The following is a 27,838-nucleotide window of genomic DNA, read 5'->3' as shown; positions in this document are numbered from 1 at the left end:
TCAGTGAATAATCTCAATTTAATTGAAAAATAATTTTATTCAATTTCATCTGAGGTGTTTTCAGGCATGCGAGGCAGAGAAGGAGATGAAGGGAAGGCAAAGCATGGAGCAGTAAGATGGATGCAGAGGCTGGACTTGGCCTGGTGAGGGTTTGTACTTCCAGTCTGAACTGCTTCCAGGTTTACAGCACAAAGACACTTCAAGCCTAAGGACACAGACACTCATTTGTTGTCATGGAAAGAAGCCTCGAATGGCCTCAAGAGTGTGGAGAGAAGGGCACGTCCTGGTGTGGTCACCTTCCAATTGCATTTCTCGAGGAAAAATCAGATTTGATACACATAATACTATTTTTCACACTTCACCCATTAAAATAGATTAATTGTTACTTGAAAAGTAGTATAGTGATCTTCTGGTAATTGCACAATAGCTAAAATTCACATTATTGTTTCTAATTTCCTACCTGCTGACACTTTGCAAGAACTTCCTCTCGTCTTGATCCAGACACACAGCAAAGGTTGTCCCGCCTTTCTCGCTGCTGACCTCAACTCTGTTGACGTTCACCTCTGATTTTGAGGAATGCTACCAGAGGGATGTGGGGAAGTAATAAATTGAGATGTGTTATTTTCAATAAAAATAAAAATAAATAAAATGTTCACCTGGTTGTTGTTCTTTTTAGACTTGGGACAGTTTTTCTTTGTGACTTCCGTCATGGAGAGCAACAAGCTTTCACTTCTAGACTCTTTCGAGACAGGATTCAAATTCATTTAAATATGTTACAACATTCAATTTTTTTTTGTAAAGATTAAATGAGGCACACCTGAATGTTCAGCTTTGCTGGAAGCTTTTTGAATATTTATAGATGTGCAAAGCATTTCTGCTTGGATCCATTGACCCCTTCCACTGCAGGCCACCTGCAAACAGAAATTATTTGAAAAGTAAAGCGGCTCAATCGTATCAAATCACAATTCCATTTTAGCACCTTATTATACGCAACACTGAGTGTTAAAGGGACAGCCTCGCTCTCTTCATCAATTCCAAACCTCTTACTGGCAGCACCTGCGAGAAGAACAACATGAATATTTGTCAAGTGGTCCAACGTCTGCTTCTGGATGTCACGGTGTGACTCACCCATAGTCTTCACTGCTCTGGTTGCAGCCGTATGTCCAAGCTCTACAGAATGAATAAACACTTCACTTCTCTTCTCTCCGCCGGCCAGGGTCATCTGTGAAGACAAAAAGAAATGAAGAAGAAACAAAAAGAACTGAAAAAGGTGTGACATTTTCTACCAACCTCAGCCTGGTAGAGCTGCACCAGGACGGGTTGGTCCGCATGTCTACAGTAGTAAAGAACCAAATCAGCCATCAAGGGAAGATGCTCCTCTCCGCCGTTGTTCTCCAGGACACCTTCTTCCTTCCAAGCAGGCTGCACCACAGGAATCCCAAAATCAGACTTAAAATATTGCATCTTGCCTGTTACAATTATAATTATAAACCTGACAAAGGACTTCCGAGGAGAGACTGAGCAGACTGTGGACGCTTCGATCATACCAGGGATCCATCATTCCCAACCACTGGGCTAAATCTGTGGTGCTGCCATCTTGGGATATACCATTAGTCTGCCAACAAGATTTGATTAATATCATCAGATACCAAATATCGGTGATAAGGAGTAAGAAGATCTCACCACAGAGGGAACTTTACTTGATGGTTGTCTTTCTCTGGGTTTTCTCGTAAATGTCCTTTTTGAGGGAACAAAGTAAAATTGCAATTTGCACATTGTGGTGAGTCGGGGACATTTGGCTTCTTTCTGCTGGAGGTCGCTGTAAGCTCTCGCCAGTCGTCCGGCTTCTCTGTCCCGGCCGAATACGAGTACTCGCACTAGAGTAGGCGCCTGTGCTGTGTCGGTTTCAGTGCTACTCAGGATTGGCCTTCTACGGATACAGAGATGTTTTTGCGGGGAGAGAGGAGCTTCACCGCTTAGAGGGCAGGACACAGAAAATGTATGCAGAAGTTGATTTTGGTTGGATCGAGATTGTTTGAGGTGTGTCCCGAGACTACGTGGGTTCTTGAAAAACAAGGAGAAGTGCTCCATCCCTAAGAGGCTTTTGGATTTCTTCTTGGGCTTCTTCATACACTTTGATGGACTTTTTTGTCCCTCAGTTGTGTCCTCATGTCGTATGACATCACTGAAGTCACTTTCCACAAACGCTGATTTTGTGGACACAGAGCAGTTAGAGGAGAAGGAGTCACTCAAAGAGGACGATGGTTGGTTCTCCAAGCTATGATGAGCTTTCAGGATGACTTTTTCTTTCATATCAACATCATTACAATCATCCTCATCATCAAGACACACCAGAGGAGAATCCTGGCAGCATTCTCTCATGAGAATATTATTGAGAAAGTCTGGAATGTGAGGACAAGAAGTTAATAAATAGGATTCTGGTAAATCAACATGGTGGTGTTCAGTCACCAAAGTTGTCGTTTTCCCAGTAGCTGGTGTAACATTTAGGAAAAGGCAGCGTAAACGTCTCAGCAAACCCTGAGGAGATAGAAAGATAAAATTTTGAGAGACATGATTTACTTTTTGTAGGCCACTTAAAATGACGCAACGGGCCGGGTCTGGCCCTCAAACCTTAAGTTTGACACCTGTGCTGTAAAAATATATTTGACACTTTATAGTTTATTCTGCACAGATTTTTCTTAGTTATTCCTGGGTATGGCGCTCAGATTCTCCCCATTGCATAGCCATTACCTTAAATAATTATTTTTTTTCATTTGGACGGGCACAATGGTTTGTAATATGGACAACAGTGGTTCTGTCATCGCCATGGCAACCCAGATTCACCTACTTCAGTGGTCAATACACAGCGTATTGGGAATGTACATTTGTACTTGGGTTCACGATTCTGCTTCTAAAAAGTACTTACCAGTATCCAAGTAATCATCTCCAGCTCCGGGGACAAGGTTTTGTCTGAGCCGATCGAGAGTCTGCACAAGATTTTCCCTGGCAGTGCTGAGGTCTGCTGTGGAAGCTGCTGTGTCCATACAGCAACTTACTGTGTCCAGTAGCTGCTCCAGATCAACAGTCTGTTTTTTCTATACCAATATTAAGAGGTTTGTGTTAAGAAAAAATAGCATACTCAAAGATAATGAGAAGCTTGTTGCTACCTGCAAAGCATCACGGAGTCCCTGCAGGTGGATTTTGGTACCGAGAGCAGCCTGGAAGCTGTGCAGAAGGAGGGTGATGGTGATGTCTCGTTTGGACTGATGGCTTACACTCAGTTGCTTGGAGACCGATTGGACCTCAGGGGGAATATCCTCATCTGGACTCACTAAAAGCACGATCCTATACATACAGTACATCCCATAAAGAAAACAATTATTTCTTTAAAGATGCATATTCGGTCTTCATGTGTCAGATTAAACTTACATAGTTTTCGAGTGTCGGTTCTCGGTGGAAATGCCATGCTCTGTTTTCACCAATCTTTGAAATGATATGCCTGACACAAAAGTAGATTGATTGTATCTTTGCAAATGTATCAATAGCATACATTCCTCACTAGTGCCCTCTAGTGGTTGAAAGAAGCCTCTACAATTTTTATGTTTAAAATCTTTTTGCATGTCTTTACCGGGTGCTCTGAGCTCGTTATATATGACATTCAGCAAGTGTTGACAGGCCGTGCAGTAAGGATCTGGCCAGGATAGGAAATTGTGGAAGAGCAGGTAAGCTTCCCACAATACATCACAATCTGGGTGCAGGTAAGGAGTCTGTGGGATAAGGAAAAATCACGATATGAAATTGTCTGTTAAAAATCCAGAGACTGTTTGAATGGCAAGAACTCACTTTTAAAAGCGTTGATGAAAATAGGAGCGTAAGAGGCACCACCAGTTCGTACTTACATTGCACAAGTACCTGCAAGAGTTAAAAACACTGTCATTCCTTTTATTGTGCTAGCCAATGTGGAAAATTGTGTTGCCGCTTGAATTTTTACCTCCTTTGTTTTCTTGACAATTGTCTGCAGAAGAAAAGGGAAGTTGAGGGGATCTCTCATTGCCAGTTCCTCCAAACACCAGCGATTCATGCACAGCCCAGCTGATCAGGCAGACGAAAACACGCAAGAGACTTACTATTTCTCTTTTTGGGTTTCAATATGATGCTAAATTTGTTTGCGTCCTATTGGTACAGCTTATGCATCAGAATTAAACACCTGTTAATGAAATTAAGTAAGACGGTAGCCGGAAAAGACTCTTGTATATGGCTTGAATAACTAATTTTTGGACTAGAATTCCCCCAAAGAAAGGTAATAGTTTTTCTTTCTTGTCCAAAGGGAAGTCAACCTCCAATTTTTTTGTAATATGTTCTGTACAGGTTTGAACACAGTGTTCTGATTAATGTTTGGTTTATGGAATATAAATTAAACAAGCAAAATCCTATTATTATTATCCAACTCAAGGGGCGGCCATTTTGTCGCTTGCTGTCGATTGAAAATAACCTCACATTTGACAACCAATCACGGCTCGCCAGTTTTCTGGAGCTGAGCTGTGATTGGTTGTGACCTGGTGATGTCATTTTCAGTCGACAGCTAGTGGCAAAATGGCCGCCCTCTGAGATGTCCAAAACAGGTAAATTTTGCTGCTTAACTCATATTCCACAAACCAGAATTCCGTATTTAGATTAGCAGGAGGCGCATACAATATTTTATTGTAAAAAAATGATTTTTCTTTAACCAACATGAATTCACATCACTTTCAAATGTTAACTGTATGTTATTGATTGATGCAATCCAGGTTTTGCAGTTGGTTCTTACCGTTCCAGAGTTGCTTGTCAAAGGTGTTGAATTCAAGGTCACAAAGGCAACGTTCAAGGACATGCTGCAGACGATCTTCCGTGCATGAGTTTTGCTCCATCGTCTACTCTGCAACCACGGAGAGAAAGAAAAAAAAGAAGCAGCCTATTATGGTATAAACAAAACTCTCAAATGTATCTTCTTGTCATTACAGTTAACATTTCCCATTCACTACTTTTATCCGAGCCCTTTAGTGATAATAAAAAACTCACAGATGCAGAGCAACAAATGTCCAGTGTAGACAATGCAGCCTTCCACTTCCTACTCGCACAATTGACTCCTATGCAGCCTGAGCAAGTGGGCTGGCTAAGAACAAAAGCCTCAACTTCTTCATTTTCATTCAGAAATTTACCGCCCGACTATCTTCAAAACAGCAACGGAAATGAGTCTTCAAATACGACTTCCTACTTGATGCCAATTTGACAGAAAATTGTCATAAAACAAAGCTACGATGAGAAAGGAACTGGAAATGGAATTGCCATGAGATTCCACAGTGTGACCTTTCAAACGTGGGCACTCGTACGGATGTTACATTATTGTCTCCGTGTGCCAGCTGGGCTTTGGTGTCACTTGACTAGTGATGAATGGTTCAACAAACAAAGACACTATAAGGTCTGCAAATAAAATGGTAACAAAATGGCCTGACCTGTGCCCATCAAAACAGGAAAAAGCCTCCTGCGAGGCAGCAAAATGTGCAATCAGCTATTATAAGGATATTTTAAATCCTGTCTTTCAGATATAAGATGAATGCAGCCTTGTAGAGAAAGAAAATTATTTGAGACAGGGTTTAAAATTCTTTGTAGTCCATATACAGCATATCTTGATGCCAGTAAAATTAATATAAATCACATGTGTAATGGGTAATTGGTAAATAAAGGCAAGAAATAAACAAGAATTTGGAATAGAAAATACAGGAATACATTTCTTTTAAAAAAAGTAGTACATTAAGTTGACCAGAAGATGACGCTGTCCCCCACCAGTTACTCGCCGAGGTTAGGCCCTCTCCTCTTTGGAAGGGTGAGAGGACCCCTTTTTCTGCAGCCCACCACAGATAGAATGGGGCAGACAGAGCCGAGGGTGGCCAGAGGTGTGACTGAGTGTGGACACACACAGACAGACAGAGAGACTCACAGCCAGCCGACATTTCATATCACCAGAGAGGAGAGCACACAAGTTTTTTTTGTGTGCGTAAAGCGAGAAGGTTTTTTTTTAAATTAGAGTTAGGATTTTTTTTTTCTTGGTAAGACTATCCCTCACTTAAATGTCATATTTCCAACTGTGCTGATGTTCTTTTCTCGTGAAGGAAGAAGTCCCCAGAGCGCACGGACTACAATGCAAAGGATTTTGGAGATTTGGCTCACCTTAGTGACACTCTGCGCCCTGACCGAGAAGGTCTTTGGGGGCTACGGGTTGAGCATGTTTGCTGCTCAGTCTTCCCCTCCAGACCCGTGCTACGACGAGAACGGGAACCCCCGAAGGTGCATCCCCGACTTTGTCAACTCAGCCTTCGGGAAGGATGTGCGAGTGTCCAGCACGTGTGGCTCCCCACCAGCTAGATACTGCGTGGTGTCCGAGAAGGGAGACGACAGGACGCGAGACTGCCACACCTGCGACGCGGGGGACCCCAAAAAGTGTCACCCGTTCGCTTATTTGACTGACCTGAACAACCCGCACAATCTCACCTGCTGGCAGTCGGAGAACTATGCGCAGTATCCCCAAAATGTCACCCTTACCTTGTCCCTGGGGAAGAAATTCGAGGTCACCTACGTCAGCCTGCAATTTTGCTCACCCAGACCAGAATCCATGGCCATCTACAAGTCCATGGACTACGGCAAGTCCTGGGTGCCGTTCCAGTACTACTCGACCCAGTGCAAGAAGATGTACAACCGGCAGAACAAGGCGGTGATCACCAAGCAGAACGAGCAGGAGGCCATCTGCACGGACTCCCACACGGACATGCACCCACTGACTGGGGGTCTCATTGCCTTCAGCACCCTGGACGGAAGACCCTCGGCGCACGATTTTGACAACTCGCCGGTGCTCCAGGACTGGGTGACTGCCACCGACATTAAAGTGATCTTCAGCCGGTTGCACACCTTCGGGGACGAGAACGAGGATGACTCGGAGTTGGCCCGAGACTCGTACTATTACGCCGTGTCGGACCTGCAGGTGGGTGGACGGTGCAAGTGCAATGGCCACGCGTCCAAGTGCGTCAAGGACAGAGAAGGTCATCTGGTGTGCGAGTGCAAGCATAACACAGCGGGACCCGAGTGCGACAGGTGCAAACCTTTCCACTACGACCGACCCTGGCAACGCGCCACCGCGAGAGAAGCCAACGAATGTGTCGGTAAGCCAAAATCCCGATTTATTACGATTATTTTTGCATTGTTAATAACCTACTCTGAAGTCAAAACTATTGCGTAATTATGGTTAAAATCAGCTTTTACGCACGGGAATTACGCAGCAACCTAAAGGTGTTTCTCCAAAATAAAAACAAAGCCTGTGTTTTGCATGCTCACATTTCCAATTACTAGTACATGATCTAAACAAAAAATATTTAATTTAAAAAAAAAGACTAGTTTTTAAAAGTTCTAAATGAATGGGACTTGTTTGGCTCCACTTTAAATTTCTGAGGGTTTTTATAATAATAATAATAATACTAATAATAATGATAATAATAAAGCTTCTGCATTTGATTGGTTAGGATATAATTGAGTGACTTCTGATTTTTAATTCCAGAGGAGAAAAGAAAGAGTAGGGTCTAATTTCAAAAACAGCAAGTGCATGCTCCCCAATACTGAAGAGGAAAGGAAACATTTCAGCTGCAGTGACAAACTTCAGGGGCGTGTTGAGGAAACACAAGTACGTGCCATTACAGAACGGAGCGACAATTAGGCTGCTTTTAGTGACATTTTATGGCACCTACAGAGCCGCCCTTAAAAAGCCCGCGAGCGATTCAGAACATAGTGGGAGGTCATTTGAATCCTGATTTAAGAGTTCAGTGCAAGTGAACGTATAGCTGTAATGTTTATTGTTTCAAGCAGTGCAAGGGGCGGGGGGGCTTCAGGGGGGGGGGCAGTATCAACAAGTCACTACACTGAGCACGGTGAAGCAAAGCTGGAAAAGTAACAAGTTTTGACAATGCATTGGTCCGCTCAACCAAATAGGACAAGTGAACAAGTTGTTCCCCTTGGCCTCCGCCTTTGGCCTTTTTGCAAAGGCGGCATGTGAGTGTATTTTACGAAAACAAAAGACTTGTCACTTGCGGGATCCATCTTATGTGCAGGAACCCCCCCCCCCCCCCCCCCTTTTCCACCATCACGTCTTTGACCTGCTTCAATAAGGTGGCATGAAAAGTAGTAAATCAAATCAATATCAAGAAGATAATCACACGTGGATTTCATGTCGTCACATATGATGACACGGGTCGTGGCCCAGGCAGCTGCTTCATATTCTCGCCATGTGCAGTGTGGCAGTGACCCCCCCCAGTGCCTGGCCTGACGGATGGGCTGCAAAGGCAACTGTGTGGGAAACTCCTACTTGCCAAGTGGACACTGTGAGTTGGAAACAGTAGCTTTTATCACTCACATGTGTAATTCCGCATTGTATTCCTTAAAATACTACTCAATGAACAGGTGAGATGTTTTCAGATGGTTGCTTCATTTTATTTGCATCCATCGCACTGAGTCCAAACTAAAATATCAGAACCTTGGTCTCCTTGACTGATCTAAAAAAAAAACTCGATCGTGTCAACTACACCTGAACAATCCTAAAATAAAGGAGATATTTAAAGATATGGAGCAATCTGGAGATTGAGGTTTGCTCGTAAAGCAAAGTTGTGAGAATCAACAGCGTCACGCTGTGAGTCTTGAAAGGCAAAATAACAAGAGTGCCTTTTTAAAAACACTGCATTCTTTCCTTTCCTCAACAAGCATGACAGCAGCTCGCAGAAAGAAGAAACACCAGTTCGGACATGAAGCCTCTTGAGACGTCAACTAGTCTCCATTTGAAAGAAAATCCGCTAATTTGCGTTAACGTTTTTGTCCACGAAACTGACCACCGCTGATTGTGCTGACCGTTTGGGTCAACAGGTTTTGGCCCCGCCAGGCCCGCTCAGCATCTGTCTCTCATTTAAGCGCTTTACCATTGGCTCATATGATGATTGGAGCAAACGATGATGTCATAGATCTTTGGAGATGATTCTTCATTTGCACCCTTTGCTTCTTTTTCCTCCTTTTGCACATCACTGTGTGCCAATACCATAAATTTAATGTAAGACCATAACGTTCACTCAAAGCCCGTCGTTAACACGCAGCGAAGATGAGAACGAAATCGTAAAAAACAACTACATGTGTTTCTATTGCGGTCCTTTGTTTGGATCTCCATTAATGACTACAATAGTTTGTTTCCCCTTTGGGTTGGAACATTACAACTTTCAGATGTGCTGGATAAATAGTTCAACCCAAAACAACAAATTGGATTTAATAATAAAGGTTACATGAGAATAGGAGTCTTAGTGAAAAAATAGGTGGGGGGGGCGGGAAAAATCGATTCCAGGTGAACGCGGAGACGTAAAACCTGCAGTGGTTGATAGAAAACAGGTGCGAAGCAGGTTGGGGAACATTTTTGCGGCCTCCCAATGGGGTTGAAAGTCACACACCCTTGAAAATCCCATCAGCAGCCGCGTGCCAGTTAGATGGACTGCCGAGTCTCAGTCATCTAGAACATGCCGGAGCTTGAGTGCAGCTCAGGGGTTCTGCAACGGGAAAGTCAAACAATATGGCGAGTGGAAATGAAGCCAGCAGTGACCTTCATAGTCAATGTCAAGCATCTTTGGTTTTTTTTTTCCATCCCCCTGCTTGTGATTTACAACATCGAAAGGGACTTTCTGTTTGTAACCTTCATGGAGAGAATTTCTAGGCGCTGCTGAGGCGTTGAAGGGTTCTGCTTTGGTGAGCTCAGTATTACGTCTCACGCGGTTCTGTTGGCTTCATCAAGCTGCGATCTTCAACTCTCGCTGGAGTTGTTTGCGGCCAAGTGTTAAGTTGTGGGCGATGAGAATCAGTACCTCCAAAACGGAGACCGTGGTTTTCAGTCGGGAAAGGGCGGAGGGTCTTTTTTAGGTCGGTGATGAGATCTTGCGCCCAAGTGAAGGCGTTCAAACATCTTGACGTCTTGTGGAATTTGTATCGGTCAGTCATGGTGATGAGGAAGTTGAACAAATAATAATAACAGAGACCATTTTGTATCTTCTGTACATTATGCAAACCATCTTAAATCAGAATAACCCATAAAACCAAAAGTTGACAATCGCCTCCAGTTACAACAGACGTTTTTTTTCTGTATACAAAGAACTACAAAACAAAGAAATGTGTTGTGTTGATTTAAAAGAAGAAAAACAATGTGTCCTTTGGGTAAGGGCATACATTCTTGGTTCAATTGTTTCCCTGAGTCCATAATTCAAGACAGAAAAAAAATCATGCGGAACCAGGAAATGTTTTGACAGCATACTAACAATATCTTTTGAAACAACTTTATAGTATTGTTTTGTCAAATTGTGTCCTCATCTTTTTCCTGCATGAAGCTAATGCGTTAGCAGTTAGCTTCCACGTGATTTAAAGATTCATTTTGTCCGTACAGTCGTGTGCCAGTGACAGTTCAAACTGTTTATTTGACATTTTACCGCTGAGATAGCACGTGTGGATGCTTGAGCCTTTTGTCCGAAATCTGTTTGCATGGGGGCTGACTGGGAAAATCCAGTGTAGCATCAGGACCACCAAGGGAGTGCACATTGAGCCTCTTTGGAAAGTGTGAAGAAGGGCAGGGATGATTAATTGGCCGGTGGTGGGACACGCTTCGTGGCTCAGCTTCAGCCCCCCCCGAGCTTACTCTCCCGCAACACCGCCCCCCCGACACAACCGGCTCAGTGTCAGTTCTTGTTTACATGTACTAGCGCCACTTTTGGGGACACGAGAATATTATTGTGCTGATTGTGTTGTATTCTAATATATTTTAACATATCCATTGTCTCCACAGTTGAGAAAATATTCTCATGTCAAAGCAGCCTTTGAATTTTAGCAATACTTGCGTGTTTTCGATGTCTCCCTCCTGATTCAAATGATCAGGATTGGTATCCACTTTGCTGATTATCTGATCATTTGAAACAGGAAACAGGTGTCTTGTTGCTGGGAGACCAAAAAAAAACATGAGAACCAGGATTGAAGACCCCTGGACTACATTATCGCTGGCTCAAGAGGCAAAATTCAAAATATTTATTTGACGGATAAAAAAATCAAATATGGCTAATGGAAGTACTTAAAAACAATCTCTGGTAAGACTGAATGATCTTGATTATTACAAATGGTGTGTGATGAGGCTTTTAATCGGAATAAATGCTTTGTTTTGGTGACGGCAGCTATCAAGCAGACGGCTCACCTATAAAACAAAAGTTTCGCTCTCACAGAAAGACAAGTGTCTCTATCTGACACAGTTTCCGCTTTCCGGAAAACCTTAACTGCTGACGTAAACCCCGGAGAGGACCTCATAGAGCGTTTCGGTTGTGTTTGCGTTTATTTACACAGACATCGAGGCCCAATTTCTCATGATAGAGAGTTGGAGATAAAGCGAGGTGTCTGGTTCCCACTTCGGCTCACCACTGGGAAAAATAATGACCTCAGACGGAGTACGGAGACAATACATGGAGCGTCTGGGCTTTTTTTTTTATACCGTGGAGTGTCAGGATTACATCTGAAAAAAATAAACAGGGTATCCGCCATTCATCATACTGAGAATGCTAATGAATGAAGACGTGACTGAGATGCTGGGTGAACTTTTAATTCTTAACATAAGTAGGAAGACAATCAGTAGCAATGTAGCAACCACTGAACCGTCTTTTGAAAAAAAAAAAAAAAAAGTTAGCAGAACACTTGGTGGTTCGTGCGAGATGCTGATTCAAATCAAATCTGATGACTCAAATAGTTTAAAAAATATATAAAAGTTTCTCAAACAAAGAGTTGTTTTCCAGTTGGGGAACAGTTTATAACATGCACTTCCACCTCTTGTCATAATGCAATGGAACGGAATTAACTTCGAATCCATCGAATTTCCACAACGAAAATCCCTGTCTTCATTGTTTCGATGATACTTTACGAGTAAATACATCTGTTTTTCTAACTCTGATGACATCATCGGAGGATATTTACTTACCGTTTGAATTTTGGAAGGATCCCCTAACGAAATGGAAAATAAGTGTAGTGACGGTCCCGTGCTTTTAGGAACAGCAGGGGGGCTTCATGCTGTAAACTCCCGACTTTTATGTTCTCTTTAATAATGTTGACGGGTCACTGTAAAGGTTGCCAGAAGCTGGTGTGATTCAGGAAGAACCAAGCCTTTTCCTCTTCAGCTTGTACCAACGTCCTGGAGGCCACCTAGCAACCAGAACAAACTTTGGAGTTGAATGGACTACCTCTGTGATGTCAACTCACTGTTTCCATAAAAACAATCGGGGGCCGTTAATCCCTTTACTTTTTCCTTCCTATCTGGACAAAATCGACTTCAATCTGTCATCCTCTTTCAACTGCCACTTTTGTTTTTTGGTGAATAGTCCATACAACGTGTGGAGAAAGTCACACATAGTCCCAACTCACATCTTTGCATGTAATCTTACCCACGATGAATCTTTCTGTCTCACTTTCTTTCTCTCCATTGGCCTCTTGAGTGAATATAAAATGGAAAATAAGCGCTATAACTCCAGGTATAGATTTAATGCACACATAGGAGAGATTTTTGACACGGGGATCTGGCTTGTTTGAAATAGATCCATGGAGTAAAGAGCAGAAAAGCATAATAAACATGCCACCACAATGTGGATTTTCATCTCGCCGTTATGATTTACAGCCCAGTGGCTTCCTAGCTCCTTTTTTTTCGACACGAGGGAACATAACGCGTGCCGGAGTGTTGTAATAGCCTCCCTGCTCAGCGAGAAATATTTGGACCGTAGCCGAACATTGACCAGAAAGTTCTCACTGATGCTTGGTGCAGTTAAGTCCTTGGAGAATATGTCGAAGTGTAGGTAAATATATCGGTGTGATTTTTTCTGACAAGTACAATCGAGAAATATGGATCCAAAAATGTTCAGTAATGCAAGTCTCTACTAAAAGCCTTTTTTTAAATTGCAAATGTATATTGCTTTATCAGTCAGTTGCATTGTCAGAGAGCAAGATATTGAAAAAAAAATAACTCCAACATGTGGGCATTTTTTAAAAATATCTAGCAAATTAAATTTGAATTTTTTAGCCCAAAACCAGTAATATATTTTATTTTTAGGAGAAATGTATTTCACATCACATTTCATTACATTAGAAGTTGCATTTTGAGGGCAGGCATTTTTTTGAACAATTTTTTTTGTCAATTTTGGTTAGATTTTAGTTTAATCGTGTTTTTTTATGTACACCTGTGCTTATCAACACGCTCCCTTGTGTCGACCAATCAGCTCATTCAGTCGCTGCTGTCTTGTTTAGGTGTTTCTTGTTGGCTCATCAGTTGGTATGTATTTAGTTCCTGCTTGCCTTCACAACTGGTTGGTTAGTTAGTTGGTTGGTTGATGTCTCAGTCATTGTAGTTGAAATCATTTAATGCGGAATGTTTTTCCTAATATTTGGTTTATAAAATCAACATAGGATATAGACTTGGGTAAGTACTTACTATAAAGCTGCTTTTGGCATACTGGTTATGCAAGTGCATCTATCAAAAGTGATTAAAAAAGATGAGTAGGTAAGAATTCATTCTGCCTTAGTTACGCTGCATACTTTTCTGAAAAATAAAACTATGTTTAAAAGGGGTGAATCAAAAAAAAAGGTGAAATAACAAAACTCTAGCAGCCTTACATATCTGCATGAGCCAAGCAGTACAATTATTTATTATATTCACCGCACAGAAATGTCAAAATAAGTATTTTCACGCCGATCAATTGACAAACAGGTTATCGTTGCTGCAAATCACCAGCTAAACCTAAACAGCATTGCCTAATGATGCATTGTGAGCACTCATGTCATTTCATGGCACCAAATGGCATCCACAAGCTGTTTATGTCCCGGCAGTGCATTCCGCCTTTGCCCGGCAACGGGGGCCTTTTACAAGTACGTAAAAAGCACGAGTCTGCTAATTGAGAGCTTTACCCGTAAAGATGAGGAACGCCTCCCGTGACATCGCCAGTCAATGGAAAGCTTTCAGTTTGCCAGTATTCAACTAGCAGGGTTGAGTTGGTGGCCTAAAGATAACCAAAGGATGTTTTCAAGCGTAATTTGTTACCACCAATTCTATTGGAGGTGAAAAATCTACAAGAGCTGGCTCGGACATGGTTGCCTTTTAAACTCGAATAAAACTCCTGCATGACACATTTCCGATTCTATTTGCAAGGAATTTTGATCTTTTGAGTACTATATTTACAATCGCCCAAAAAGTGCATATTAAAAATAGTTTCACATGTTAAATTCTATTCATTGGATCATCAGATTCACATTTCATCGCATCTGTGCCCTTTTTGAATTGCACAACTGAATGAACTCACCTAGCTCTTCAGAAGACCAATTTAAAAACCCACCCACATATACCCAACTGCCGTTATATAAACATTGTATAATCTCGATGTGATGGTCAGTCATAACCTTTTAAAGTACATGTGATTCAATTTCACTAAATAATACACATGGCATTGATTGTTCAATCTCTCATCAAACTCACGATAAGTATGACGGATTGGTGAAAGAATAAAAACAGAATTCCATCCAGAGTAAATACAAAACACCTCACAGATCATCATGTAGAAACATTTTTCCCATCCATAATTGCTCTCTCATCTCTGGATGGAGTGGATAAAAAAAAAAAATCCGCCTACACCAAAATGTGGGATTTGTAATTTCCATCCAATACGCGCACCCACCCTGAGTGGCTTCTTCACTAAGCCTGATAGATGACCCTTGAACATAAATAGAATGGAATAGCATTGCTCCAAGAGGGTCTTTTTTTTTACTAAATGAAAGCAGAACTTTTGCTGTTGTATAAATTCATTATCAAAGGTATAACCTAAAAGTCTAACGTTGCAACAACGATGCAAAAAAAACATAAAAAACATCACAACGCTCTCAATCCGAGACAAAATTTTGACCAAAATCCTCCAAAAACAAATCCCAGGAAAACTAGGACATATTCCAATAAGAGTTTCGACTGTATCTATAATTAGATGACTCGTGCTCGGGCTTATCGGCATTCACGTTATTGTCGCTGCTGGACAACGATTGTGGTGATTGTGTGAGTGAGACAGCGCAGCGCTCACAACAAGAGCCTGGAGACAGCTGCAAAGATATACTTATTAATCTCCTGACGCTCTCACACGTTTATAAAATCGTGTTAGGGTGACAAAGTAAAAAAATAAATGAAACAGTGGCAAGTCTCAAGTCAAACTTTATTTCCCTTTAGAATAAATAATATAAAAATAATAATAAAATAATATAAATGCTTTTTAAATATGAATAATAATTCTTGATGTCTTCCATAGGAACCAGCAGAATTTGTTTCCCTTTAGAATAAATAATATAAAAATAATGATAAAAAAAATAATATAAATGCTTTTTAAATATGAATAATAATTCTCGATTTCTTCCGTCGTAACCAGCAGGATTGTTCTCCCCTGCCCAACCTCCTCCCCTCCCACCCCTACTTCCATTTCCCTCTCACACACTTCCCTTAAGTGGAGATAACATCTGGGATAAGAAAGCAGTAAAGAGCAAAGAGGGAAAGGGAGGGGTGAGCGTGCATGTGTGTGTGTGTGAATTCTTCAAACCGTTGTGTGTTCGATCAGCCTCAGGGAGTGACCCATTGGAGATAAGCTTGTGACAGCTGCCAAACACCTCTGTGTGAGTGTGTGTGCATTAGTTATGGGCCCCCTATTTAAGGAGGGGTGCATGCATGAATCCCCCCCGCCACCTGCCGGCTTGAATCCCCTTCTGGCAGGTGTGAGTCCGTTTGGATGTGATGATTGTGGAGCATATGTGACAGTGTTATCTGCAGCCAGCATCTCCATGCAATAACATTAAGACATGATGGTGGAGATTAGCCAAATGTGAGGAAACGTGAGCTCCTCCTATATGAACCGGACTTTGTCTGATAAGAGTGAAAATCATGGCGGAAACTTCACTGGAGCTATAGAAGCCATTTTCCGATAGAAACCTGTAAAATAATATTTTAATATTCATCTTCAGCACATATTTTGATTTTATTCTGACCAACCAATCAGAAGGTAGAAAATTGCTGACATCATTGCCTGAATAACTTTCAGTCACTTAATAATATATATTCTTACAGTAAGTATTAGACAGGACAACAATATTAATAATTTAATAATCTTTTACTCATAACTTAAATCGTTTAAAAGAAGGAAAACGAGCCTCAAGGTGAAATGGCTAAAAATCGTAATGATAAAAAAATCAAAGAATAGAAGAGTCTCAGATCTTGGTGAGAAAGGAAGTCTCTTTTCCTGCCCGGGGTCAAAGGTTAAATTCACAAGCAGGTGGCAGAGTCCCAGGATTTTTTTCCTTTATAGGTTGTTTTATTCCCAAGGCCGGCCATCTGTTTCGATAACAGCCTTCTGCCTCACTCGTTACATTTTTACATAGACTATATTTTTCCGGAAAAACAAAGGAAGCTCGTTTTGCAGCTCGGTTGTGCTGACGTTAACTGCAAACTGTTTTTCGTGTCGTCTCTTATCCATCAGCCTGCCACTGCAACCTCCACGCTCGTCGCTGCCGCTTCAACATGGAGCTGTACAAGCTGTCAGGCCGCAGGAGCGGCGGGGTGTGCCTCAACTGTCGTCACAACACGGCGGGCCGTCATTGCCACTACTGCAAAGAAGGTTTCTACAGAGACATGACCAAATCCATCTCACACCGGAGAGCATGCAAAGGTAATCTTCTCCCTGAGAACCTGAAAGACATTTAAAACTGTGTTGAAAAGTCATAAAGGGGGCTTATGAAGTTGTCATCGAACATTAGATGTCCAAAAATTCTTCTAAAATAATCCCTTTATTCACTTTCCACTGACGACTCATGCTTGAGGCATTAAAGGAATTCTTTGGAATAAAGGAGCCACCTGTCTCTGCTCTGGTGAACTGACCCGTACCACCACAAAGCTATTTGGGGGTCCCTTGTGAAAGACTGACAAGACAAACATAACAAACACAAGCTGAGGTGTGAGCCGATTGTGGAACGAGCTGACTAATCTATTCATACCTGACATAACACACTGACGCAGGTGCGGGTGCATACCTCAGGTTAAACTGTGGGGTGTCAAACCCAAGGTCTGGGGGCCGGATCCGGCCCGGCAAATCATTTTATGCGGCCCACAAAATTGTTAAAATACCAAAACTCTAAATTCTCTTTCCTTTTAATAACAGTGCGATATTGCAACAGTTTATAATCCTAATACCGAAATAAATTTGTTGAATTTTTCTGTGTGTTGTGATAATATCCACCCATTCATTTCTATTTAAGTCATTAATGGCCCCACGAGGGAAATCATAACGCCAAAACTTTCTGTCGTAGGCGTGTTTTGAGCGGCCGCAATCGTGCTCGAGCATTAAAATTTAATTTCCAACAATAAAATGTATTAAGACACATTTCTACATAAAAGGAACCATGTCAAACATCATTCATTAGGACATCAAATGCTAATTATCTTCATTTCTTGCCAACATTTCTGTTCTGTCATTCCATATGATCTCATTTTAAGATATTCGGATTGAAATGAAAGCCAAGGTCCCCATGACCGGCACGTAAAAACATCTCTTACGTCAAAGCTGTCTTATAAACACAGCAATGGGATCACTTGACCACAAAAAGCTTGATAGATCACCCGCACTTCGGAATGATCCTTTGCAGCATTTTTTAACCTTGCCAGTCTAAACATTTTCACACATTCAAAAGAGGCGTCAGGTTAATGCAAGAGAGGTTGATGATCCATTGAAGTCTTTCTAAACAGTTGGATCAGACTAGCTGAAGATTTTGGAGCTAGCTTGGAGCTTGGGGATGAAAGCCAAACAGCCTGATTGCTGCTTTTTCTCCTCAGGTGACCAACCTAACATCATTTAAACAGATTATATTTATTTTTCAAATCAGCACACTTAGCTGTTGTTGGACGGGAAATATAAAGCTGTGCCAAGACAGCCTGGGGGAAGTCTGCTTTTTTTTTTTTTTTTCAATTTTTGGCTAATTTAACATCTCAGTTAAATGCAGTTGCAATGATGTGTCTAAAAAATAGACGCATCATCAAGCAGGGATGTCAAACTCATTTTTTTCGCGGGCCGCATTGTAGTCATAGCTTCTTTCCGAGCGCCATTATGACCCAAATAAATGTTTGAGCACCTCATATTATATACAGTAAAAGCTACAAAACAAACCAAAAACTCATTTTCAAATCAGTAAAAACTGGTCAAATATTAAAAAAAAAGATATTAAAAGTGAAGACAATTTGCAATTCTAGTAATGACACACAAATTTAATGCATTATTTGACTTCACGGGCCACATAAAATGATGTAAAGAGTCCCATCCCATTGTATAACTACTTTTTAAAAGTTTGGGGTCACTTAGAAATATCCTTATTTTTCATATAAGAACAATTTATATCCTATTATTGTACTTGTATTCTTATGTCGTTTTTGTGTGTGTTTAGTGAGCTAAAAAAAAAGTCAAATTGTCAATGCAACATTCAATGCTATTCAAAAGCCTGGTCTTAAATTTCAAACACTCTTCCCAGCTAACCGCTTTAGCAGACTTTGAAGTGTGTTCCACTCAGCCGTGAACGGGAAACATCATTCAGCCAATGTTTGTGAGGATGTCTTTGCCAAAAAAGCTTTGCACTGGAAACTCAATCTCAGCGAGTGTCTGATCAGAGACAGACTCCGACCTGCGTACATTTCGAAACATAAGAAATACGGTGTGAAATGCTAATCACAATCAAGTTGTTTTCTTTCTCTTGCCACTCATGACGGGGGTGGAGGGAAGCTGGGTAATATGTGGTTTGAAACTCCTGCGAGGCCCATTTCCTCATCTGTGAAGTTACTGAAAGAGAACCAAGAAGGGAATGATTTCTCATTAGTTTTGAGTATTAGGATTACTATTTAATTATGGAACATCGCCGTTTTATGCCCAGTGTTAAGAGTGAGCTAACTGTGCACATGTGTGGACTTGGCTGTCTGTTGGTATTTTCTTAGACAGCTGACTGGCCAAGTCAAGGGGGTGCTTTTAAAAAAATAAATTTAAAAATATATTCAAGATAATAATCTGGTTTTATATTTATAAATGAAATACGATATCAGCAGGAGACAGAATGTATAAAAATCGCATGACATCACCCGCGCCACAAGTTAGATCAGCTTTTAGTGGGTTTAAAATTCTACCAAATTCCCAACTTGCATAAAAATGAAGATGCACTATTGCTCTTCTGTCTCAACTATATTACTTGGTTCCACATCCCTAATGTTGTTTCCTGCCGTTCCAGCATGCGACTGCCATCCAGTTGGAGCTGCAGGGAAGACGTGTAACCAGACGACAGGGCAATGCCCTTGCAAGGACGGAGTTGCGGGAATCACCTGTAATCGATGCGCCAAGGGATACCAGCAGAGTCGCTCTCCCATCGCCCCCTGCATCAGTAAGCCACTTTCGTCTTTATAAAATACAGTCAGACGAACGGAAAGCCGTTTTACAGCGAACGAATACTTGTCCAATGATGTCATGTAATTATTTTTAAAACACTGGTCAGACGCAAACATTTAACATGTCAGGGTAAAAGAAAACCTCTAATCACTGTCAATTAGCTTTCCCTACCTTTTTTTTTTTTTTTAGTTTTTTTTTGTTATTTTGTGAGCTCACTTGTGCATGAAACGTGCAGGAATGAATATTAAGTGGTCATTTTACAAAATGAAAATAGTCTCCAGATTCATAGTACATATGTTTAATAACTTTCTGTGTGGTCTGTTACTCGTACACGGGTCTGCGGTTGGAGATCCCTGCCTTAAATAACTTGATTAATAACCCGAATGTTCTAATTTGGAATCTAAAAGTCTAGTAGCAGTTAGGACTAAACCAATATTTTTTTTTCTCTATAAGCAAGTCCTTGATTTTATTGACAGATGCTTTATTGTGATGAATTTAATAGGTGGCAACATTATTCATGGCATATGATTAACTTTAATGATTAATGATGACAAGCAGCACCGTGACAAATTGGCAAATTGAGGTTTGGAACTCAGCTCAGACCTCCTCTGTGGAGTTTGCATGAAGAGTAAAGAAAGTGTGAGAAAACTAAAAAATAAATACGGAAAAGAAAACAACATTGCCTTTTTTAAGTTACAAGCATGGACACAGAACAAATTAGACTTGTATCTCAAGGTATCACTTTACTGTACTACAATGGTGCTATTGCAAACAAAACACTCGCCCTGAGAATTTATTACCCTCAAGAAAACATCTGGCCTGCAGAAACGAATGTCCTATCATAAATAAACCACAGTGATTCATCCAATTGTAAATATTTCTCCGCTGAATAAAAGCACCGCCATTAGTCGGCTGCTATTATTTGTTCTAACAGTTTTACAAATCAAAACTACTTTCCTTTTTTCATAAATTTGAAACCAAAATATGCACCCATCTGTCTCAGCAAACAACTTCAAATGCTTATATACTCTTTTTTATCCCTACAGTCATCTCTTGTTATTTTTATATCCCGTTCCATTATTCTGGATAGATATTTGAATGTTTAAACCAAAGCCTGGATAAATAGAGCACTCACCTAACATGGCCTCGCGCGTCTTTAACTGTACGTCTCACGGTAAATCCCCAAAATGCGTCCAAAAAAATGATGGCTGATAGTGTATATTTATTGGCTGTGTCTGCTGGCTGCAAATTCCAGATCTTCACATCACACTGAGATAAAAATCACTGGTAGCTGCTGTTTTTATCGGAAAAAAATAAATAAATCTGATATTAATAGATAAGTCATGTGTGTAGCCACTGAAAACGGTTTCCATTCTTATCGTGAAGTAGAAAAAACAGAATCGACTAGTTTGGAAGAGCCTAAAGCAGATAAGAATCACAGCCAAAGCTCATCTCGCAACAGACGATTAAGCTTGGCGTATGTCGGAATCAGCTGTCATTAAGAAGACATCAGGTTGAATCCCAAAGGTGTTCATGTAGGATGTTAGATATGTTCCATATGGTCCAAGGCAGGAGAAAGTGCACCCTCGTGAATAAAAAACACATAATTATCTTTAAATGACAATTAATGGGCCTCTTCCTGTTTGCACCACAGAGATTCCAGTTGCATCCCCGACAGCCACTTACAGCGGCTACGAGGAGACATCAGGTCAGTTACAAGGAAAATTATATTTTGAATTGATCAATTTTATTATTGCTAAATTTTTTGAATGACATGCAAGTTGACCAGTATTTTTTATTTATTCATCTAAAATGACCCCTTAGGCAACTCTTGATTAAAATTACAATTATCAAATGCAATGTGATGGTGTTCTAGCACCACTTTTTTTTTTTTTTTCATGGCTCCCTGCAGCTTGTATTCCCAGGCCGCACCGCAACCCCCCCCCTGGGGTTTCAACCTTAATCTGATTACATGCTTCATTTGCACCAGTTTGTATTTCAATCAAGGCTTACTGCAAAGCCCAGGCTGAAACGATTGTTCATTTACTCTAACAAGACCATGGCAGTATTTACCCATCGCTTTAGTGTAATTTTTTTTTTTGCCAGTGACTTCTTTTCATGGCTCATTAAATTCAGACCCTCTCCAAATGTTTTGTTTAGAGAGTTTAGAGTAGTTTATAGACAATGAGCAGGAAAGTTTATCGAACCCCCTGGAGGCTCCGCCCACAACATGGACACCTGCTATTAAATAATTGACATTTAGCAGTTTTGCATTTACGGCTGGGACAGTGTGAAGCTTGGATTGAATCTAGACACCACCCTCCAAATTAGAAGCCGTGTGCTTCCCCAGCGACCTCCAGAATGAGCGTGGCGCTGCCGCAGAGTCACACAATGGGGGCGTTTGTCTTCCCAGCAGGAGATTGGACCTTAATGAGCGCTGCGGGTGTAATGGCTCAAAGTGTGCAGCCATTTCTCTGAGAGGGCGCACAGTCAGTGTCGCCTATCAAAGTGGGGGTGTGATGAAGGCCCCCCCAGAGGCCATAGGCAGATAGAGGGCCCCAACCGCCTTCTTTCTTACATTCACATGGAAATGAGGCATGCTCGATATGGACTAGTCAAAATCATTTACTTTGGGATTTCCGTTTTTTTTTTTCTTAATGATCCCACCACCTGAGAAAGCGGCATTTCACCCAAAAATGCATCCTGAACATCCATGAATTCGATCCTCATCCCACAAACCAAATGACTTTTTCTTTTTTAAGAGTGAGGTGAGGGGCGTTTTTTCTTCCTCCATCATTACCCAGGCAACCTCATTCACACAGAGTATAATGGAGAAGAAAGGGGACGACTGGACGGAGAGCTGGAAGAAATAATGAAGTTTGTCCATATTCAGGCAAGCTGAAAGGTCCTCCCCCCTCCTCTCTCAACTGCTCCCTCCTTCCTCAGCTTTCCCACCCCCCCAGAAAAAAAGGGAGCACAAGTCTTACGACTCAGCTAGGGCAACACTAGTAGACGATCTGCTTCCAATTTGTGTCAGTCAGTGGAAAGTGGAAAGAACAAATGATTTCAATTTTAAGTTTTTTGCCCTCTGGTCCCACCACCAGCTCCTTCATTATGAACATTACCTGGCATGGTGACAAAAGCAGCAGTCATCTTTCAAGCCTGGCACTAAATGCCGAGTGTGCATAGACTGGCGACTCTTCAGACATGAATTAAGTCGGTGCAGAAGGAAAGAAAATTCAGCCTCAGCAATTGTCACATTATTGTCCTTCTCTCTTGAGATGATGTGAAGATGATGTGACGACTAACCTCACTTCCATTGAATCCACATTTTTTTCCATTATCATGACATTGTGACCTAAAATAAAAATTTTATACTTCCCTTATTTCCAGATTGCGAATCTCACTGTAAAGCTTCCAAAGGGAAAATGAAGATCACCATGAAGAAGTACTGTAAAAAAGACTACGGTGAGTCCACTCCGTAAAAATGTACTGCTACGGATGTTAAATGTCTCAATTAATCAGAGCTGCGCAGTATCCACACCCTGGTGCTACTCTGCGACTGATGACTTAAACAGTCGTTGCCTGTGACGTGTATTCATCTGTACTCACATCTTCTCTCTCTGTGATTTTATAGTGTGCGTTCTGGTATTCATCATTTTATAAGGACAAAAGTCTGTTTATATTGTGACATCATGGGAACCTCTTACAGTGTGGGGACCCAGAATCAAGTCCCCACAAGGGAGGATTGTGCGTTTATGTGTGAGCATGTGTGTCTATGTGTCAGTGTGGGGACCCAGAATCCGGTCCCCATAAGGGATGATTGCGTGTTTGTGTGTGAGCATGTGTGGGGACCCAGAATCCGGTCCCCATAAGGGATGATTGTGCGTTTGTGTGTGAGCATGTGTGGGGACCCAGAATCCGGTCCCCATAAGGGAGGTTTTGCGAGTTTGTGTGTGTGTGTAACGTTAACCTTGCCGAAACACAAAACCGGGGATAAGGAACGAGGGCAGCAGCACAAAGTGAAGCTATACATATGTAGCAAAAAGAAAAAGCAATGCATCAATCTTGCAAATGCAGACAAATAGCAACATGGCTTCCTCGCACACAATTTGGATTACGCACAAACAAATATAGACATCGTAAAAAAAAATTCTGGGACCAAATCAAGAATCCATCCAAAATGATACGTAGGTCTCCAGTGACTTTTACCAGATGTTGTGTATAGAGTAAGCTTTTATTATAATCAACATCCTCAACCAGAAGTTCTTGCTGGAAAGTGCGGTCATCACACACAATCGTTTTGCGCCTATCGTTTGATATGATGACAATCATTGGTGAAAAGAATTATTGTTTGGTATTTAGGGAAAGGGAAAGATTATTTCTTGAACGTCATAGTCATAAACCAAAACCTCCATCGTCATGTGTTTTATTTAAGGACATAATCAGTCAGGCTAAATCAATAAACAAACAATCGTTTCATAAGGGACACAAACTTGGTTCTGGGTTTAACAATGAGCTGTGGGTTTAGTTTTAATTTTAGTTTTGAAATCTTTCAGGCAGATATATCCTGCTGCTGCTCTCTCGATTCTTTTTGAAGGAACGATTCCGTTTGAATCTCACTGCGGCCGCATAGCAGACATCTTTGCTTAGCATGCATTCCCATTCTTTTGGCTTTAATTCATTTCTCAGGCCTGTCGCTTTGCTTTTATTGGTCTCTCCCCGTTCTCCGGATGGGGGTGCCGCAACCAACGCCGGCCCCCCCCAGGGGTCACGGGAAGGGGCCCTCTGTTTAAACACACTCGTGCACTCTGCCGGCTCCGAGCATTCCACGGGGCACAAACAGGTGTTAAATTAGGCAGACGGTGACGGATTGCCACCTCGGAGAGAAAGAAATATGTCTTGTTTATTCAATTTTTGTTTTTCATCACCGCCGTCGCTACGGAGACGGCCGGCACAAAAGGATTATTTTCTCGCTTGACGTCCTCCTCGGCACACACGTCGCCTCCCTCCTTGCGCCGCCCGCAGAACAATGAATCAAAGCTCGGGGTGTTTACCGACGCTCCGGGATGCTGGTCAAAGGCACGGAAGCCCCCTCGGCACTCAGTCGGGTCCCCGATCATTCTCCGGGTTGATAACCGGAGGCCTCCCGCTGTAATTAAGCGAGCTCTAATGTCATTAGCCCATGGCTGCAGTTTAACCCTCGTTTGGCCGCGAGCTGGTCTCATTTGGCAGCCATTGTGTGACTGCAGCGCTATTTCACACTTGCTCTCACAAAACCTCCGCCACTCTGTGTCTCACCACACTGTCACTATTTTGCGACACACTCTTTAACCCGCCGCTTAAGTGAGCCTCTTTGGCCACCGGCTATTTCATTTAAAGCAAGTGGCCGGACGTGTGGGGATTTGTGTATGTTTCAAAACAAAGTGAGAATATACTCGAGTGGATGAGTGAAAGATACTAAGAGGAAGCGAGGCTCGGTGCCTGGATGCTGCAGAGAAGAGGGCGCTGTCTCCAGTGGATTCTCACGCTGGGAAGTTGGATGGGGCTCTGGGAGCAGAACCCGGATAGCCGCTGAGGTCGGAACATATTCCGATTCTCCTGGAACTTATTCTGTGGCTGGGAAGACAAATAGTGGCCTCTCCTCCTCCTACCCCCCTCACGCACCCTTTATGTGTCGGGGATGAAGGAGAGGGCTGTGATTGAATGGCAGGCCTGTGAGAGCTCACTCTACTCAGCCCAACAAACCTTCTTTCTTCTGATATTGTGTGCATTTTGTGCACACACACACACACATGGAGCACAATGCCCCGCCCCTCCAGTTTACCTCATTCGGGACTCTAATAAGAGAACAGCCAGTGAATTCCCTAAAAGTGATTATATTGAGGCAGGGATGCAAAGAACTATAAGCAGAAAAGTTATTTTAAAGTTATTTAAATTGCTTATCCAATTAATTCACTGTAGGTGGGCACAGTTTGATGATCACGCTCGGTATAATAATCTAATAATCTTTCACCATTGAAATAAAAAGTTTCTGTTTTTGAGTTAGGAAAATTATTATTATTAAAAATATTATTTTAAAAAATCTTAAGAATTACTATTATTATTTTTAAATGATCTAATTGTTATTAGAAAAATCATATTGTCCTTTTTACTGTATAAGATGAGTCAGTCACTTGTACAGTATCACAACGGCTTTTTTTTCTGTAACACATTTCAACAGATTGAATTGTAGCATTACATAAAATATAGATAAAGAGATTGTGTACATATGCAAACTGCTTTGCGTGACTATCTTGAGTGATTTCTTGCCATCTCAACCAGTGTTCTCAAGATTAGAATCATTTGCACTATTTTAAATAAATATGAAGAACACAGTTCAAATCAAAGCCACATTGCAACGCACATCAAGGCCAGATTAGCTCCAGAGATTTGTCGTCCCCTCTTGCAGCAATCAAAGTGAAGTGAAGAAATGTTCTGTTTGGCTCTGCCGGCGAGGGAGCTTTAATTCTTCTCTCATGTGAAGTTTGTCTGCTGTAGCCAGCTTTGGCGTGAAAGAATTATTATTATTGTCAAGATGGCTTACTGGTGCAAAAATAATATTAAATATTGTGGAAGGAATTCACCCCGAGAAAAAACGTTTCATATTTCCTTTAAGATTTCTTGTGGTGTCATCTCTCAGCTGTTCAGGTCCACGTTCTCAAAGGAGATAAGGCAGGAGAGTGGTGGAAGTTCACCGTCAACATCATTTCGGTCTACAAACAAGGGGAGCACCGCATCCGGCGTGGGGATCAGCTGCTGTGGGTGCGTGCCAAAGACGTGGCTTGCAAATGTCCCAAGATCAAACCCGGCAGGAAGTACCTGCTCATGGGTTCGGACGATGACGACTCCCCCGGGCAGAGCGGGGTGGTGGCGGACAAGGGGAGCCTCCTCATCCCTTGGAAGGATCTCTGGGGACGCCGCCTTCGGAAGTTCCAGCAGCGTGACAAGAGGGGAAAGTGCTAGAGGGCAAAAAAAAGAGAGGGAGAAGTGGAGGGAGATCTCCAATGTGATGCAAGGAGGAAGGGAGGACAAACTGGAATCATGATTCCGAGAAAGATCCAGGTGAAAAGTAAAAGTGACTGAGTGCTGCTGCTCTGAGTTGGGACAAAAGATTTAAAAAAAAAAAAAAGGTTTTTGTGAAGGAGCTCATTATCATTCTGTTTCTGTTTGTCTGTTTGCAGAGTTTGCACCTCATTTTTATCACAATACATCAAAATCCCCCTTTTTTTAGTAAATGCCTTAAATTGATATAAATTAATTTTACCATTACTATAAAAATAAGACGTTTCTTAAGTGAAATTGTGATTTTTTTTTTTAATCAGCTCCTCAAATGCAAACGTTAGCCACAAATGCTATCAACTCAGTTGTCGTCACGGTGACCTCGGCAGTGTAAAGTAATTTTATGCGCATATGTAAACACTAGATAGATGATGTCATAGCGTCAACTAGAATAGACATGTCAACCCTGCACTTACTTTGATTAGTCGACTATTTTAAAACATATGAGATATGTTCACATGTTTTCAAATGGCATCCAAAAGGGTTAACTCTATTGTGCCATTTGATGCAAACAAATATATATATCTGTATAGTTACATATATGTGATATTAACTGTTGGAAAGTGCCACTTGTACAGATAATAATGTTTCTTTCCCGAATGGATTCTTAATGAATGTACGCATTGCTTTTTTTGAAATGAGAACATTTGACTTTATTAATACCTAACTCGTTTATTTTTTTGTTTTATGCTGTCGGTATAATCACACATTACAGTAACAAAATGGTGAAGTTTTAAATTATGAGCAATAAAAGTCCCCCAGATCTGTATGACTGTATATATTCTATTTGTTTTAATTTTGTTTGCTTACCGATTGTGCACCGCCACACTATAAAAGATTTTGCTGTGGAAATCAAATACACATTGGTATGCTGAAAACTGGACTTCTGACAAAATACAATGATGCCTCGAGATACAAGAATAACTCATAATCTTTCATCGGTGAAAATCAAAGGGCACAATTAATTTGTTCCAGACTGCCATAAAAAACATGTTTTTTTACGAAGGTCAATATTAAATTATAGTTTAACATATTGTAACATTCTTGAATAGAATGTAAATAATCCGTTTTTGGCTCATGATTAATTTGTTCCACCACCCTGTGGTGTTCATTAATTGGCCACCGGGGGCAGTATTACAATGCCATGCAGACGCAAGCAAAAAAGTATTTCACCGATACTGTAA

At 41.4% G+C, this 27,838-nt stretch overlaps 2 protein-coding genes across 6 annotated transcripts; one reads left to right on the top strand and one right to left on the bottom strand.

Annotated features, from left to right (window-relative positions):
• Positions 1 to 17: 17 nt before the first annotated feature.
• Positions 18 to 5,169, bottom strand: LOC148384385 (phosphoinositide 3-kinase regulatory subunit 5-like). 4 transcript variants are annotated; one of them, XM_088358247.1, is made up of 18 exons: positions 5,059 to 5,169; positions 4,808 to 4,915; positions 3,992 to 4,015; positions 3,844 to 3,912; positions 3,629 to 3,767; positions 3,430 to 3,499; positions 3,168 to 3,345; positions 2,927 to 3,095; positions 2,470 to 2,538; positions 1,684 to 2,402; positions 1,493 to 1,615; positions 1,291 to 1,422; positions 1,129 to 1,222; positions 980 to 1,056; positions 818 to 911; positions 657 to 739; positions 461 to 579; positions 18 to 205 (listed from the first exon to the last, which is right to left on the bottom strand). In XM_088358247.1, the coding sequence occupies exons 2-18, from the start codon at positions 4,868 to 4,870 to the stop codon at positions 61 to 63; spliced, it is 2,367 nt and encodes a 788-aa protein (XP_088214373.1). In that variant the 5' UTR covers positions 4,871 to 4,915; positions 5,059 to 5,169; the 3' UTR covers positions 18 to 60. The 4 variants fall into 4 exon arrangements, with proteins under 4 accessions (XP_088214373.1, XP_088214371.1, XP_088214372.1 ...); XM_088358245.1 differs by having other exon boundaries at positions 3,992 to 4,092; positions 5,059 to 5,168; XM_088358246.1 differs by having other exon boundaries at positions 3,992 to 4,092; positions 4,808 to 4,910; positions 5,059 to 5,109.
• On the top strand, positions 4,588 to 27,431 carry ntn1b (netrin 1b). Of its 2 annotated transcripts, XM_088358251.1 has the most exons (8): positions 4,588 to 4,622; positions 4,788 to 4,959; positions 6,150 to 7,193; positions 16,617 to 16,805; positions 19,399 to 19,548; positions 21,208 to 21,261; positions 22,947 to 23,021; positions 26,236 to 27,431. In XM_088358251.1, the coding sequence occupies exons 3-8, from the start codon at positions 6,179 to 6,181 to the stop codon at positions 26,556 to 26,558; spliced, it is 1,806 nt and encodes a 601-aa protein (XP_088214377.1). In that variant the 5' UTR covers positions 4,588 to 4,622; positions 4,788 to 4,959; positions 6,150 to 6,178; the 3' UTR covers positions 26,559 to 27,431. The 2 variants fall into 2 exon arrangements, with proteins under 2 accessions (XP_088214377.1, XP_088214375.1); XM_088358249.1 differs by lacking the exons at positions 4,588 to 4,622; positions 4,788 to 4,959 and having other exon boundaries at positions 5,920 to 7,193.
• Positions 27,432 to 27,838: the final 407 nt, after the last annotated feature.

The sequence above is a fragment of the Syngnathus floridae genome, chromosome 17 (assembly GCF_059516105.1).
Source record: "Syngnathus floridae isolate MCC-2025c chromosome 17, RoL_Sflo_1.0, whole genome shotgun sequence".
In the NCBI taxonomy this organism is placed as follows: Eukaryota; Metazoa; Chordata; class Actinopteri; order Syngnathiformes; family Syngnathidae; genus Syngnathus; species Syngnathus floridae.
Note: the sequence above shows the minus strand (reverse complement) of the source record. Positions and strands in the feature narration are given on the sequence as shown.